Genomic DNA, 16,758 nt, shown 5'->3' with positions numbered 1-16,758 from the left:
TGTGATTCCTTTTGAGATTAAATGATGCATTGTACCAGTATGTTACCTTCTTTCTTGAGACTTGGTTTATGTTGCATGGACAGTTTTAAAACTTATCTCAGGGGTATTTCTTTGTCTGAACTGATGCTGTTTACACAGTTGGTCTTTCATAGTATGACCTCCCAGGTTCGACATGGGCTAGAATCTTCATATGATTGAGTTAACACCAACTATGCCGCATATGTGGATGATGTTTGACCAGTTTGATACCTTTATTTGCTCATTAATCTACTTTTCTGGAAGTTCTGCGACACTTAGAAAACCACACTGTGGGTTTGTTTTTTTCAATGGAAGAGGGGAAGAAAGCCCCAATTCTCATTTGACATTTTACTATATCCTTAAGTAGTGAGTTAAAAAAACAAAATAATACCATGTAGCCTTGTCTGTTGTAGTTACAAACAGCTATCTAAAATCTATCCTCTAGGTGGAAAATACAGATATTTTAAAGAGAAAATGCTGTATGCTCTGGGTGGTTGTTGTTGTTGGATTGGGTTGGATTTGTTTGTTTGAGGTTTTTTCCCCTGTTTTGCTCGTTTACTTGGAGGGTGTGTGTTAGGCTTTTTTTAGATTTGGGTTTGGATTTTTTTCTGTTAGTGAAGTTATTTATTAAAAAAAACTATTTTCCTTCCAACTTCCATTTCTTTTTGCGGTACACAGTATGACAAATTTGAGGAAATTGCTACTTGCTATTTTTATTTGTAATAATGATTTTTAATAACGCAGTGGACTTGAATGTTAACTACATATGAGGTCTGTGGTGGATAACACTGTGAAAATGCGTACACTAAATGTGACTAAAACTGAAAAACTGTTATATGAAATCCTTCTCTTTAAAGGAGGATCTTCTACGTCTGAAGAAGCAGATGAGAGTGTTCTGTCAAATCTGTCAACACTACCTGACCAACGTGAACACCGCTGTTAAGGAACAGGTTAGTTAGTGTTTTTAATCCTTGTAGTCTTCTAATATTACACTTCTAAAGCTGTTAAAAAGTTCATCTTGCTATATTTTTAGTGCTTATGTGGGAATGTGGTCTGTCTTGGATGTTCAGGCTGAATGCCTTTTTAGTGTGAGTAACATACTGTACTTGTATGCTTGCCCTCCTTTAGGTAGTTTAGGTAGGATTTCAGGATCAATCTAAACCTGATTCTTTCAAGTAATTTAAGGCAGCATAAACTTTTATTCAGAGGGGTTGTTTCTTTGTTTCTTTAAACAGTGACCATGCGCCTGCCTGGTTTGTAAGTTAGATGGGAGAGTTCCATTTCAAAGTTCTTGCTTACCACGTGGTCATGGCACACACATCCAGGGGAGCTAATTATGGATTCATAGGTTCAGAGCTGGAAGAGCTAGGGATGGCTATTTACAAGAAAGAAGTTACTTTTTTAGTTCTATCTTTGAATGCTTTTACATTTTTGCATTATTTTTTTTGTGGTCACCCATAGGTACACACACACATTGGTCAATTGTTAACAGTATTGTTTAAGAGATATTTGGAGACCGTTCTAGCAAATGCTTGGAAGCCTCAACAACAATGTAGTGCTTGTAGACAGTGTGAGCAGTTTTCATTTTACTAGTTTCATTCAACCCCCCATATAGTTGTCCTTTGTGGGGAGAGTTTTAGCTGGAACTAAGTTCCTGTATGTTTCAGGCATGAGGTATGTAGGTATTTAGTCCATGCAAGTAGTGCCTGACATTTCAGGCAGGAGACAAAAGTCCTGTCTTTTTTTTGAAGAAAAATGTAGGCATGAAGGTTTTGAGGGTTTCTTGTTTTTCTTCTGTTTCTAAAAGTGTTGAGACATCATCTTGGGAAATACTTGTCTTGAGTTCTGAGGGTAACTGGCTCAAAGGAAAAGGTTAAACTGTTGGGACTGAGTCTCTTCAGTCTGTGGTCGAATAGTTCTCTAGCCAGGACACTCAGAGGACTTTCAGGTTCCAGTGAAGAGCGAAATCTGAGAGCAGGATTAATTCAAAGTAAATGCTTTTAATAATCTTCAGAACGCTAAAATGAAGAAAATAAAATATGTCTCTATGGGAGAAGGGCCAAACTATCTTCTGGGTATGCTTTTCTAATTAAACAAGTAGGAAGCCAAGAGCCTTTTTTCTGCTGAAGGTATTAACCTGATTGAGCTTGAAGTTGAAAATCTGGTTCACTGAGTCGCACAACTGCAGCGTCTGAAACTCTTGCCATCACAAGAATATTCCTGGAACTAAATAGTCATGTTCTGTCAGAGAGCTACCTAGTGTCAAAATCACAAGGTTTAGGCTGCGAAAGCATGAGTAACAAAAATTACTGAAGCTCCGAGTAGGTTTCTTTAAAAGTTACATAACTCAGGCTCAGGTGAACACTCTGGAAACTGGAACTGCCTCAGTCACACAGGGCACAGAGCCGTGGCTCTGCTCTCCTCTCATCTCACGGAAGGGCGCAAGGGCCTGCAGAGTAGCATGTCTGTTTTTCTGACCGGGAAATTAGTAATAATACTTGCTTTGAAGAGTTAAGAGAACAGTTGTGTTCATTAAAATGGAAGTACTTAAGAGATTAAAGTCCAAAGAGATGAGGTGCAGCGCTAAGCAGCGTGTGGCCTTGGTCTGTTAGTTCGATGAATGTCACTCTAGGTACTGATACATTTGAACTTTATGGGAAGGTGGGGAACAGACATTTAAATCGTATGTCAGACGCACAAGTTAGCCAGCAAAATGAAGAGGTGGTTCCTTTTTTCGGAAACAAGACGTACTTTAGGGTTTAAAGGGATTGAGTGACCTCAGCTGTTAGATGTTTTACAAGTGTGATGGAAAGCATTGAAAAGAAAAAAGGAGACTCTGCTGTGGCTGCTGTCCACAAAGTTCTCTAGTGACCTAACGTAGTATCTGTCAGGCAAAATTTGGAAGTTTCAGAATTTGGGAGTTTCAGGTTCCTCATGTTTTAATCTCACAATGTTTTGACATTTAGTTGTCTTCATCTATACATTATTTTTATATGAAGACCCAGTCTTCATATAGCAACCTGCTGTAAGAAGCTATGCTTATTTTGACTTCCAGTTGGCCTGTGTAGTTGTTTAGGACTTAAGTGGCCTGTATACACCACTGGGCTCTTCAAGTATTTTGTTAAGTGGGAATAAGTTATTCTAAACAGCGTTCAAGCAAGTTTTTACTGAGGTTTCTTTCTAACAGGCTTTCACAATTCTGTGTGATGTGTTGATGATCTTCAGTCATCAGATTATGACAGGAGGACGTGACATGTTGGAGCCACTTGTTTACACTCCTGATTCTTCATTGCAATCTGAACTACTCAGTTTTATTTTAGATCATGTCTTCATCGATCAGGATGATGATAATAATAGTGCAGGTTTGTACAAAACTTAACATTTCCTTTGTATTATTTGCCTTCTGATTAATGTATTTGTTTGCCTATGCTTTTTTGTGTTGGGGGTGGGGTGTTGTGGGTTTTTTTGTTTGTTTGTTTATTTCTTTTGTTTTGTTGTTTTCTTTTGGGGGGGGGGGGGGTGTTCCTCGCATTGAGAAGTGTGCATGGGCACAGAGGTTGGTTTGTCTTCTAAATGTCAGCAGCTGGTTGAAGCACTTTATGTTTTGGGGACATGTAGGATAATCATGGTGAAGGTTTGGTTTAATGGGCACAAATATATATGTTTCTTTATCAGGAAAAGAGACTTGTCGGTGGGCAATGAAGTGCGCTGCTGTCAGAAATGAGATTTGGTTTTCTGATTCCTGACCATTAGCCCACATCACTTTATATGTATTGCTTAAATATGAAGTATTTAAACCTGACAGCTTTCATGTTCTGAACTCTTTCTAGATGGACAGCAGGATGATGAAGCTAGCAAAATTGAAGCATTGCACAAACGAAGAAATCTACTTGCAGCTTTCTGTAAACTCATTGTATATACTGTGGTGGAAATGAATACAGCTGCAGACATTTTCAAGCAATATATGAAGGTAAATTTGAAGCCTAGGAGTGATACTTCATAAAACTAGAATATAGTAGCTGTGGATTTTTTAATTATTGATTATTATTTTTTTACCTTACGAGATAATTGATACAAAATGTGAAGAACTTAAAAGTCCAAAGTTTGTAGGCCTTTAAAAGTTCTTTTTCTGTCAGAAGGGAATAAAATGACTGAGATTAGCTTCACAGTAGGTAGTGGGGGAGGGAGGGAGGAAGCCTGATCACTATTTTTATGTGCTTTTCAGTAGCTTTATAATCTTACCCCGATCGATGGTATATTTTTAATTCATCTGTTAGTTTACCAGGCCTTTTGAGAATCTTCTCACAAAGACAACAACATGATGTCAAGTCTCATCCAATAATTCCAGCTTAAGCTTTGTAGAATAGAAACGAGAGTTTTGAGAGTTCCACCCACTACTCCATGCTCCCTGCAATGTGATCTTAATATCAGTTTTTGTCTTTCTTAAATATAAAGCCCCCTTTTTGGCTCCTGGGATTCACAGTTGCACAGTAATACAAGCTCTCATTTCGTGAACATGATAAAGCTTTGCTCCTTGGTGATTACCTTAAAAAATTTTCTGTCTTGAGTGCCCTACAAATACTTTGAATCTCTAAATAAGTGAGTCTTTATTGAACCTATAAAGAACTGAATAGGCAGCTGTCTGCATTGGAAAAATTACGGCTGTGATGCTGTCCAAAAGTGTCCTTTCAGCTGAGAAAACAGAAAACTCCTCACCAGAGTTACAGGAGTTACTACAAAGATTAAATTCTAATCTTGTACCCTGAAGGGGTGAGCATGTGTCATTAACAAATGTGTCATGGCCTTGAAGACAAATAGGTCATTCTGCCTCTAAAGCAATACTGATGACAAGAGTGAAAAGGAGTGGATATACTCTTTCTTGGTTTGAGGGGGTTTTAGCGTTTTGGAGTGGTTTAGGATATCATTTTGATGACACAATCATGAACATGTTAGGTTTTGTTCCTTTTGAGTGTTCAAAATTTTTTTCAAATGGCAAATCCTAATGTTGTTTTCTGAAGAATTCAGTAGTTGTAATGTTTTCAACTAAAATTGAAAGTTAACCCTTTTTTTTTTTATTTTTCCTAGTATTACAACGACTATGGTGATATTATTAAAGAAACAATGAGTAAAACAAGACAGATAGACAAAATCCAGTGTGCTAAAACGCTTATTCTTAGTTTGCAGCAGGTAAGAATGATTATAATGTTTTTGTGCATGAAAATTCCATACTGTAGATCATATCCTGTTGTTTAATAGCTAGTGTGAGGTATTAATGAAGAAATTCTTACAAAAGGTAGGGATAAATAGGTCTAAATTTAAACACATTTTCTGCAAATATTTAAAAAACGGACAGAAGTCTTCCTGTATTTACCAGATCCTGCGCTACAAAAGGTATATTGAGGGGCTGATAAATATGAAATGAATTTTACTCTGTGATACCTTCTTAACTCTAAAACACTAGTTTGAGTCACGTATTGAGAAACATGTTGCGAAACTGCTAGTTTACTTATTTATGAGCAGATAAACAAGGGAAAACGCTTCCTGCCTTGTGGTGGGGTTTTGTGGTGGCGTTTGGGGCATGGGGGTGATTGCTGGGGTTTGGGTTTGGGGTGTTGTGGTGGGGTTTTTTGTTTTTGTTTTTTTGGTTTGGTTTTGGGGTCTTTTCCCTTTTTCTTTTTAACTTTTCTGAATAGTAATGGGAAGTTTTAGTAATTCAGTATTTCTTAATGTTTGGTAGGGGCTTCACCCATCTTTGAAATTAAAACATGATTTAATACTCTCTTCAGTAAATGAGCTTGTTTGTGTGGAGACCTGATGAATTCAGTCGAGGTCAGAGTCGGATTCATCTGCTCACATGAACCATCTGCATGAATCTTATTTACAGGATCAGAACAATAAAGCCATACCTCTGCAAACCACTGTAATCCAGCGTAGATCTCTGCTACTGTTGAAAGGAAAAATGTACCCCAAGTTGTCCTCTCTCTCCCCATACCTGTCTTTCTGGACTGAGGTCATACAGCCACATAGTGATACAGATCTAGATACTCATCCTGGTTGAGAAATACTCAGAAAAAGTCCATAATGAAGCCCCTAAGCTGGTTAATCTATATGGATATTGCCGATACAAGGGAGGATGAGGCCTTTCCTTTTGGTAACAGCAAGTAGCTGGTGGACCTGCTGCATAAAATACGCAACTAAATACTCCTACAGTTTTTGCTGACTTTTCACCAGAGTTCAGAAATTTTTGTGGTAAATACTATTCTTATTAGTGTCTTCTGTATTATGAATAACCAGCCCCTTATATTTTAAAGGGCAGGCAGAGGAATGTAGTGAGTACAGTTACACATGTAATAGAGAGGCAGTTACATGATTCTTACATGCCAATAAGAATAGTAACGTGAAGGGACCCAAGTGTTATAAAACAAACAAACAATAAAACCCCACATGTAAAGTTAAACACGTAACTAGCATTTTTTCCAGGAATTTTTTTTAAAAAGACAAGCTAACCAGAGAAGAAATAATAGACGTGATAGTGGATAAAGGGAATAACTAAGTTGCAATGAGCTACGCCAACATAAGAGAAAAATGTGCAAATATGGGTCAAAACATTTCTATAAACAAGATGTTAAGGTTCATAGCCCTAGTAAGTCTGGTTTTGGTTTATTTTGTGTTATATGAGAGGGTGAAGGGTGAGTGCGTTAGACAAATTTAGAAAATAATAGAAAAATTGACTGTTGAAGAGAATTCAGTCAAGTTCAGTAGAATGAGAAAAGGATTGATCAAAGATTGTGAAGTTCAGAGTGGCTTTGCCAGCTATTGATGAATAGTTAAAAGTGAGTCTCGGTGGCAGAGTTTCTGGTGTCTTTGGCAATTTTCCTGAAGACATGTTTCTGTTTGAGAATTTCTTCATTATACTTGTATTTGAAAAGATATAAAAAGAATGAATTGTAAAGTAGTGGTTTGACAGACTGTAATAGTAAAGATCAGGTGAGAATTTACCCTGTTTATTTCTTTTCTGTTAGTGTATGTATAAGGGAATCCTACTGTAATTCTTAGTATTCTCAACTCTAGAATGCCTCATTTAGGGAAATGTTGAAATTGTCATCCAGCATGCGTGCTTGGACAGGGTGCATTTCGAGGATTAACTCTGAAGTGCAGGCTCTTCAAGAGTAGCCTTGACATGGCTTTCCTAAACCTCCATGTTTGTCTGTTGGGGTTGTCGAATTAAGAAAAAAGAACGCTGTAAAACACTTTTTTTGGTGAAACTTAGTTCTGTGTCAATTGGTCCAAAGTTTGCTGTAATCTTTTAATAAATGAAAGTCTCCCTTTTTGTTTCATACAGCTTTTCAATGAAATGATTCAAGAAAATGGTTATAATTTTGACAGATCATCACCGACATTCAGTGGCATAAAGGAACTTGCTCGACGTTTTGCTTTAACGTTTGGACTGGATCAGTTGAAAACAAGAGAAGCTATTGCTATGTTACACAAGTAATTGTGTGCTTTGTATTACTTCCCTTTTTGTAAACACTTCTTGACTAATGTTAAAATACCTTCAGTCTTTCAAAATTTAATACAAAAAACATCAGCACTGGACATGATACAGCCCATTTATAAATTAGGAGATGGACTGCAGTTTTCTCTGTGAATTAAACGCAAATGTTAAATAATGTTAATGTTCTTCAGCATCTCTGTATAAGCTCGTAAATGATAGTGCTATTGATGCTCTTATGAAAAAGTATTTTTAGTGTCTTACTCATGACAGTAAGAACTGATCCACTTCATTGTTAGTGGTGATCATGTTGGCCTTATGCAGAGAACTTGAAATGCAAGGTAGAAACATCATGACAAAAAGAGTGTGTCCAGATTCAAATTGGCTCTTTTTTCCCCCCCCAGAACATGGAAACATTGAGTTACTGCTTTCTTGATATAGAGGAAAGGTGTTCAGTGTTGATAGCTCCCAGTGCTTAAACTTTTTCTTTAGTTTATGCTGTATGTGACTTAATTTTTAAATTTTTTGTAGGGATGGCATAGAATTTGCTTTTAAAGAGCCTAATCCACAAGGTGAGAGCCAGCCACCATTAAATCTGGCGTTTCTTGATATTCTGAGTGAGTTCTCCTCCAAACTTCTCAGACAAGACAAAAGAACAGTGTAAGTATTTTCTCAATATTCCTAATATTTGTAATGATAACCATAAAAGTCACACATCTGAATAAATATGTGTTTATGTGTATTGCATTCACCTAAAGTGGAATCTTTGGCGTATCAAGATTGTTTTGTACTAAGACAGTCAGTCAGGTATGATCACAAAGGGTAAACTGTATTGTCCTTGTTGTTCTCATTTTGTGGTGGTTGAACAGAAATGGTATTTTGGCTTTGCTGTTGTCAGGCCTATTTGTTAACTAGATGAGGAGCATTGCGTGTTAATTTCAGTACTTACCTTCCCATGTTAACATCTTATTACAGATAGTTTGCATCTTTGTAATTATTTTTTCTATTTAAAGGTATGTTTACTTGGAGAAGTTTATGACCTTTCAGATGTCTCTACGAAGAGAAGATGTGTGGCTGCCTCTCATGTCCTACAGAAACTCGTTATTAGCTGGTGGGGATGATGATACTATGTCAGTGATTAGTGGAATTAGTAGTCGAGGATCTACAGTAAGAAATAAAAAGACAAAGCCAGCAACGGGGAAGCGGAAAGTACCTGAAGGTAGAACTTTTCTCATCTTAAAATATATTAGAGTAGACATTTGTGTAAAACTATACATGCTGATCCTTGTTCATTGGCTTGAGTGAATTTGTATGCTTAAATGTATTTTTTTAAAACAGGATTACTTCTCTGCATGTATATGTCTTAGTGGGAAAACTATAAGAGTCTGAACAAACATAACACTGATTCGCAAAAGAAAATAAAGGCACTGTGCTGCTTCAAGTCACAGAATATAAGAGCGTTTACAATACTCTAGCCATTGGTTATAAATCCAGGCCATTTGGGGCACATGTAAGACTTTGGGGCAAAAAGTAAAGAAATTGATTCTCGGTGGGCAGAAAGTACATATGTTTACGTCACGTTAAAGCATTCAGTTTTAGACTAATGAAAAAATTTTCTGACGTCCTGTGTTTTCTTCCAGCTGAAGAAAGCAGCAGTAGTGACAGTATGTGGCTGAACAGGGAGCAGACAATGCACACGCCAGTCATGATGCAGACGCCTCAGCTCACTTCCACAATAATGAGGGAGCCCAAGAGATTGCGACCTGAGGAAAGTTATATGGGTGTCTATCCTATGCAGCCTGAACACCACCAAGCTCCCCTCGATTACAAGTACGTAGATGAGTAGGTCTGCTTTGTGTTAGTGTTCATACACAAAACCAGTTCATGTTTAAAATAGAATAATGGTCTTTTTAAGCACGCAAGTAACGTGGATGTTGGCTCAAAGGCAACAGGAAGAAGCCGCGCGACAACAGGAGAGGGCAGCGATGAACTACGTCAAGCTGAGAACCAACTTGCAACATGCTATGTGAGTGAGAGTGAAACCTTCCTTCAGTGGTTTGGGGAGGAGAGGGTTTAGTAAGTGCTTTTAAGTTGGATACATGTCCTAGTTCCCAAGTAATGTTTTTCTGTGTCTTTACAATTTTAAGTTGCCCTAGAAAAGCAGTTGTAAAAGTGCATGTGATGTGTTGAGCAGAATAGATAAGTTTGATTTCTTGCTTGCTTTTCAACTTAGATTCCAGGAAAACTAAACAGCAGTGAGCTCTGTGAAAAAGGGAACCAGTTGTTGAACTGAATGCTGTCTGTGGCGTCTGAAACATCATCTTTATGTATTCCTAACTGCAGTCATTTTTAGAAATAGAACATTAAAAATTAGTTTTTAAAGTGTTCAGTGTATGAAGCAGAAAGTTTCTGCTCTGTTTAATTCTACTATTCCTTTTTCCTTCGACTTCTGAGTTGTAAGTTTAGTGTTCAGCTGCTTTGTTTCTGAAGAAAAAGCATTCCTTTTAAAGAAACTGCTCTGTTCAACATTTCTGTGATTGATACAGATTTTGTCTGACCTAAACTGACACTCAAGTTGAGAGGAATCTTGTAGTATCAGCTTTTGTAGAACTTCCCAACCCAAACACACAAAAACCTTGTGAAGTACTCCTTAGAGTGAACAAAGATGAAGACAGTTTAATGTTTCTTAAATGGATGTTGTCCTTCAGAGGTCATACATTCTTATTGTAATGTCACTTACTATAGCATGGATTTGACATTCAGGCTAATGAAATAAGGTTCCACGGCTAGTTTAGCTGAGGAGAGGAAGACTAGTTTTAGAAGTTCGCTGCTTTAATGAAGACTGTGAGGTTCTGCAGAAGAAAAGTACAAGCTGTGAACTAAACCCATGAACATATATGTGGAAGAGCTTTACACCTTTCCCCTACTTGTTTTTAATTACATATGTAACATAGTTTCAGTGGTCTGGGTTTTTTTTTCAATATAGTGACACCAATTAGTATAACTAGAATGACTCCTTTTCTGATAAGGTCTGGTGTTGCACGTACATGTTGCAAGAAGAGAGGATGAAGGACTATGTGGGAATGTCTGAAAATGAATTTATGTATCCAATTTATCGCAAAGATGTTCTTTCTTGCCTTCTCAAAAGGCAGGAACGGTTTTTCTTTAGGTGGCAAAATTTAGGTTCTTTCTCACTTGAGCATAAATACTTGCATGTAAATCTCTGAATTGGATGTGGGTTTGATCTGCTTATCAGTTCCCACCGCCTCTCAGAATACCCATCTAGAGATGTACCACAAAGTTACATAAAGTTGATCTTTGTTAGTTGTTCTCCCTCACTCTCTTAGTGTCTTCTAGCTGGTTAAATACCAACTATAATAGTAGTTATGCATTTATTTAATTACTTGATCTGTTTTGTGTAAAGGAATTGCCATTTGTTGGCAGTTCCTTACCAAACGTTAGCTTTAAAAATATTCAGATGGGGCTTCACTTGATTTAATGCTAAACTATACGCTTTTTCTTTTCATTTCAGTCGACGTGGCACAAGTCTAATGGAAGATGATGAAGAGCCAATTGTTGAAGATGTAATGATGTCATCAGAAGGGCGGATTGAAGATCTCAATGAAGGCATGGATTTTGACACCATGGACATAGACCTAGTAAGAAATTTACTTGTCTTCTCGGTGGATTTTGGATTCGTATTTCTGCTTTTAAAGTAGGATATTTAAATCAAATTTTACTTCTGGTGAAACAGAAAAATCTTGTTGATCTCCATATTCTGAAACGGCTGTGCCACTGTCTGTATACAAGTGCCATCTGTTCAAACTGCCATACAGAAAACAAGAATGTTTCCTGTAGTAATAATAATGTGAGAGATGAACATTTATCCCCTGTAAATTCTTACCCCGTGAAAGTTGAGCTTCAGTTATTATAGTCTAAAGCCTCTTGGTTTTTTTCTGAAGTTACAGTTAATGTCTTTGTTTGCTTGCTTTCTAAAGCCACCATCAAAGAACAGGAGAGAAAGAACGGAACTAAAACCAGATTTCTTTGACCCCGCTTCAATCATGGATGAATCGGTAGGTTAACTTACATAAGAGGAAAATAATGTAAAATCAGTCTGAAGGTTACAGTACTCTCTTCAAATTTTAAATGGAAGGAGTGCAATCTTTAGGTTGTCTTCATTAGCTTATTTTGGCAGGTTGGTACAGTCAGTGAAATATTCTACGCTGTAATTCAGCTTCATAAACTCTAAGGTAGTCAGTGTTCTTTGGAAGTTTATAGGATTTTTGTTCTTAATACTTTATATGTGGCTATGTAAAAATCAAAAGCCTTTGAATCTGAGAAGAAAACACATCTGGTATGGAAAAGACCCTTGCAGAGGTTGGTAGCAAAGAGCTTTAAAAAAATAGAAATAAAACCTGTGCATACACAATATTAAAGGCAAGTTTCCTGTTGTGATGAGCTTAGTTGAATGACTGATGTCATTACCAATTGTCAGCATTGGATGGTTTGCGGGTGTTTTTTTTTTTTTGTTTGAGTTTTGTTTTTGTTTTCTTTTTTAATTGGCATATTTACTTTTGTACTAAGTAAGATAATGGAGAAAATAGAGATAATACAGATACTTGTTTATAGAGATGAGAGGTATTTTTTCTTTCCATATAAAGTTTTAGGTCCAAAACATCCGAAGTCTGTAGTTTCTGCTTGCAGTTGCCCTTTTTTCCGACTTGATAAATCTGCAGTCTCTATTCTCTTTAAAAAATCTGCATGAGGGATTCCTTCTGTCTTGAACCACTTGTAATGTATGCAGCCATTTTTGACCTTGTGTAGCTGGTACAAAATTACACTGGAAATAACAAGCTGCAGCAAGCCAGCAGAGGACAGTACAACAAGGCTTCCTGGGAATCTTGGACAGCTTGGTGGAATTTGGAAGACGGTTATGTATTTTTTTACAGTATTGTTGCAGCGTGTGAACCTGCTCTTGTTATGGGAAAAAGAAGACTTAAATACTGTTTTAAATGCAAATCCATATATTTTGTACCAGTAGGCCTTTGCTTTAGTAATAATGAATCAGATTAGGTTGTACTTCTAGCTGTTGTGTGTTCTGTTCTTGAAGTAACACCAAGAAAGTTTATCACCTGTTTTCTGACATTTGTTTTGAGAGTTCTTCCCCTCCCCTTCTTGAATTTTAATCGATTTGATCTGTGAAACACCAGCCACTTTTTATTCTGGCAATGCTGAAAATGTGGTCTTCTGCAGGTGCGTTTCATGGATTTCAGAAAACCTTTGGCTTTTCAGTTTCTAAAATCAATTCAGAATAGTTTCAATAGGTTCACCGTTAGCGAGGTGTCTTTCCTGGTGCTTGATTTCTCATCCATCCCGCCCCGTCAGCCCGGGCTTTGCCGGGCGCTGCTCATTGCAGTGTGGGCGCCTCCCCACATGATGGCAGCCGGTGACAGCGGCATTGCCATCCCTGCCGGCCCTGCCATCCCTGCCTGTGCCCCTGCTCGGAGAGCGGTGGTGCCCTGCAGGGCATTGGTACGGGCAGGGGCACCACCTAGCAAACCTTTCCCCCGGGCAGGACGCAGCAGGGGGGGTGGTCCTGGAAGCAGGACTGCAGAAAACAGCTGCATCCCAGCTGCTCTATAGCATAAACCCCACCGCGATTACTTTAACTAAACGGGGGAAAGCTCTGCCCATAGTTTAGGAGGCAACACGAATCCGTATGACATCGGAGCTCAACTTACCAGTCAGTATTTTAAATGTAAAAAACCAATTTCATAAATGCAAAAAAATATAATCTTCTCTGAATAAAGTTAATTTGCTTTATTCATATAATTTATTTCAGAAGTCCATTACACTCTTGGAGTTGTTGCACTTGTTTTTAATAGATCTAGACGTAATAAAGCTGTTTAATTTATTCAGATGCACATGGTTTATGGTCAAAATTTTAGTCTGTCTTCTCGTTTTTTGATGTGTCCACTTACTGCTGGCACCAGAGGCAGTTCTGTCTTCGTGTGCTATGTTGTATGATGCATCTAAAGTGAATTTAATGCGAAGAACAGTAAAAACTGGTTTGTAAACAGATAAATGTGAACAGCAGTGTTAAGGTTCAGGAAAATTAAGTCTCTCGTGGCTCTCTCTGATTTTATAAAGTCCTATAAAAGCTAGGACAGTCACAAGATCTGGATCTTCTGAGATGGTTTGTCTGGCATATCAGTGGTGATCCCTACTTCCATTGGCGTAGAAAACTATATGGCTTGCTCCCACGTGGGAAGTGGAAACTGACTCTTCGTTTCAGGAAAGCTTTTTCTTCACTTAATCACAGAGTCTCCTGAAGGACAGCATTTTGATTTTACCTGATTATTGCTTGATTTTTTTCACTGTCTTCCTGACAGACTTGATACATTTAATAGGAAATACTAAGTTTATGTGCTGGCTAGCCACTCTGAGGCAACCTGTTGTTTTTATGAACAGACACAGCAGCAGCCAGCATCTATAGAGTGTTTTGTCCCAGGCTAAGTTACTGGAAGCTACAACTGTAGAATGCCATTGTCAAAAGAAGTATAAGTTAGTCAACTAACTAAAAATTATTTTTCAATTATTACCTAAAATAATTGAAGCACAGGCTTTTATCACATCCCTACTGGATCTAGCTAACTTCAAGTGTGGGAAAAATCTTTTCTAACGAATGAGGTGCCCTTTTCATATTATTACATAAATCAGAAGTGTTTATTATTACATAAATCTGGTTTGGAAGAAAAATAAACTTATAATGCCTTAACATATCTTGAAGTGTCTTAATCTTAAATCATATACTAATTGCTTTGTTTTTGTTAACTGTGTAGTAGACTACAAATTGACACCATTTCTAACTTTTTTTTTAGGTTCTTGGGGTGTCAATGTTTTAATACCAGAGCAGCAAATAAATCAGTGGTGAAGTCATTTTCTAAGTGGAAGAGGAAGTTTTTCAATACAAAATTGTGGTAGATACAGTGAAATTCTGAACAGATTTTTCTCTAAGGAGAATGACATGCTTTCAAGATCAAGTGCATTGAAGGGGCAGTTTTGTTTGCCTGAAAAAAAAAGAAATGTAAAGGACAAGTAAACAATTTGAGGATAAGCTACACTTTTTTTTTGTTGGGGAAAAAAAAAAAATCAATATTTTATTTATGTGCTATCAGTTTATTTCCGGAACATAAGAAGTATTCCCTCTAAGTTTTAACCTAACAGTCTGAGAGGAGGTGTTTGGTACAGATGTGAGCCCCTCTCTATACATTTGCTGGCTATACTAAATAATCGTGAGCTCTGCTGGATTGCTGTTTACATCCGTGAACTGAAATAATAGATGGATTGGTTTTCTTACAGTGATAGAACCAGAAGAGTGTCAGTATTTTAAATTAAATGCAAACTTCAGCAACGGAAGGTTTGTATTAATCATGGAAAAAATACGTAAAGCAGAATTTTAACAACTTTCTAATCTAAACCACACTTTTAGTCCAAAAGCTTCATGCTAGCCTTCTCAGAAAGGTCCATAAACTATGAACCATCAGAAGGTAACAGATCTCAGTCATGCTTGCCCATTACCAACCCTGAAAGTTTGCTTGTCCTTTAAGAAAAATGTAATGTTGTGAAATTCCTTCCAGTAGTGCCACTGTATTTTGTCTCCAAATAAAAGAAGCTTATTGTAGTATGTTTGCAGAAAAATTCTAAACAAAAATTATACAGCTTATTAGAGTGTGGGAATAGGGATCTAAATTTTAAATAAAATTATATATATATATAAATTGGTGCTGATTTTATAATTGCGCAGTTTGTTTAGTTTTTTCTTACTTTTAAATTCCAACTTAAAATTATGAGGTTTCAGAAATATATTGAAAGTTTAACAATGTTTAAAAATAGAAGAGCATGAGAATTCATGCTTTAAAAATGATTTTTAAATTTGTATTTTATATTGTTTTATCTATCTGTCTTTGCAAGCAGTCTTCAGGTTAAAGATACTTCTAACAGGTTACAGTACATTTCCTCTGTATGTAAATTAGATTGGATAATAGAAATTCATAAACAACCCATAATATTCTTTGAAAGCTAAGCTTTAAACTTCATTTTGTGTCCATTCACAAATAAATTAAATTTGGTCTAAAACAGAAAGTGGATCTATGCCATTTTGACATTGACTCATTTTGCAAGGCTTAGGCAGCTAGACATCATTTTAAAGGAAATATTAACTTATATTACATATGTATATTTTTTGTCAGTTGTCTCTCAGTTCTTGAGGTATATTATTTTAATCATTCCATGCCTTAATATGCTTGCAATACAAGAATCTCCCCAAATGGGTGAATACAAAAAGGCTTCCTGTTTTTAGACTCGGAAATTAAACATTCGGCTGTGGTAGCCAAAAACCATAGATTATCTAAAGGATCATGATAAAATATAATTATTTTACTAAGTCATGGGGTAACAACAAACTCAAAACTAGATCTGCCTAACTCATTTTACATAAATAAATACTCTCATGTCTAAAAGTACTGCCTATATTGTTTTTCACACCACTGCATTTAATAGAACTGCTGAGAGGACTGTATATATGATTTTAAACTTAAGTTGATTTTTCTTACTCTTGAAGGAGTGTTTCTTTGTGAAAGCAGTTCTTACAGCTTTGTTTTCAACCAGCTAAAAATGTTTTATATATTTACCTTAACCTGTTGTCCTCCACATTCTATTGTCCTAATTGTACTGTTTTCTGATTTGTATTTATGTCTTGAGACAGTAACTTTTTGAATAAAAATAAACCTACAGTATGTTGTATGTTTGATCTTTTTAAATCGGGGTTAGGGGAGGACAGTGAAGAAGGGGGTATGAGTAATGCAAATGTTATGTTTATAGAAATCAAAATCTTTTTCCATGTCTTTTAAGTGTTTGTCTCAGAGTTGGGATAATGTATGAAAAACTGCACTGTTTTATATTTGTAATAAATTGTACAAGTTTTTAAAATGTGAATAAAGCACTAATTGGGTAATAATTTAAAGTAGAAAACTTAATGCAATCATGATTGTTTTACATATGCTTTAATTTGAGATAAACTTGTTAAAGAATTAGTGTAAATACAGAGTGAGCTTTTCAAGAGGTTAGTACCTGCAAATAAAATTTTTAAAATTTGTATAGAACTTTTACATGCCAAGAAATCAATGGTTAATTATTTTTGTGTTACGTTTTTTAAAGGTGTATCAATAGCCTTTCTGTTGGTT

The 16,758-nt window shown here is 36.5% G+C and overlaps 1 protein-coding gene across 7 annotated transcripts in view; it reads left to right on the top strand.

Moving 5' to 3' along the window:
- The window catches only part of STAG2 (stromal antigen 2), an 82,072-nt gene extending 65,761 nt beyond the window's left edge, over positions 1-16,311 (top strand). For 2 of the 7 annotated variants that reach the window (XM_040614002.1, XM_040614003.1), the window contains exons 23-34: positions 876-968; positions 3,206-3,380; positions 3,849-3,988; positions 5,104-5,205; positions 7,361-7,509; positions 8,042-8,170; positions 8,524-8,729; positions 9,151-9,340; positions 9,456-9,536; positions 11,043-11,169; positions 11,509-11,586; positions 14,395-16,311. In XM_040614002.1, the coding sequence (XP_040469936.1) occupies positions 876-968; positions 3,206-3,380; positions 3,849-3,988; positions 5,104-5,205; positions 7,361-7,509; positions 8,042-8,170; positions 8,524-8,729; positions 9,151-9,340; positions 9,456-9,536; positions 11,043-11,169; positions 11,509-11,586; positions 14,395-14,418 (1,494 nt within the window). In that variant the 3' untranslated portion in view covers positions 14,419-16,311. The other 5 variants (XM_040613999.1, XM_040614000.1, XM_040613998.1 and 2 more) reach the window with 4 other exon arrangements.
- Positions 16,312-16,758: the final 447 nt, after the last annotated feature.

Source organism: Falco naumanni, chromosome 14 (genome assembly GCF_017639655.2).
Source record: "Falco naumanni isolate bFalNau1 chromosome 14, bFalNau1.pat, whole genome shotgun sequence".
NCBI classification, from domain to species: Eukaryota; Metazoa; Chordata; class Aves; order Falconiformes; family Falconidae; genus Falco; species Falco naumanni.
The sequence above is the reverse complement of the archived record's forward strand: the minus strand, read 5'-3'. Positions and strand labels throughout refer to the sequence as shown.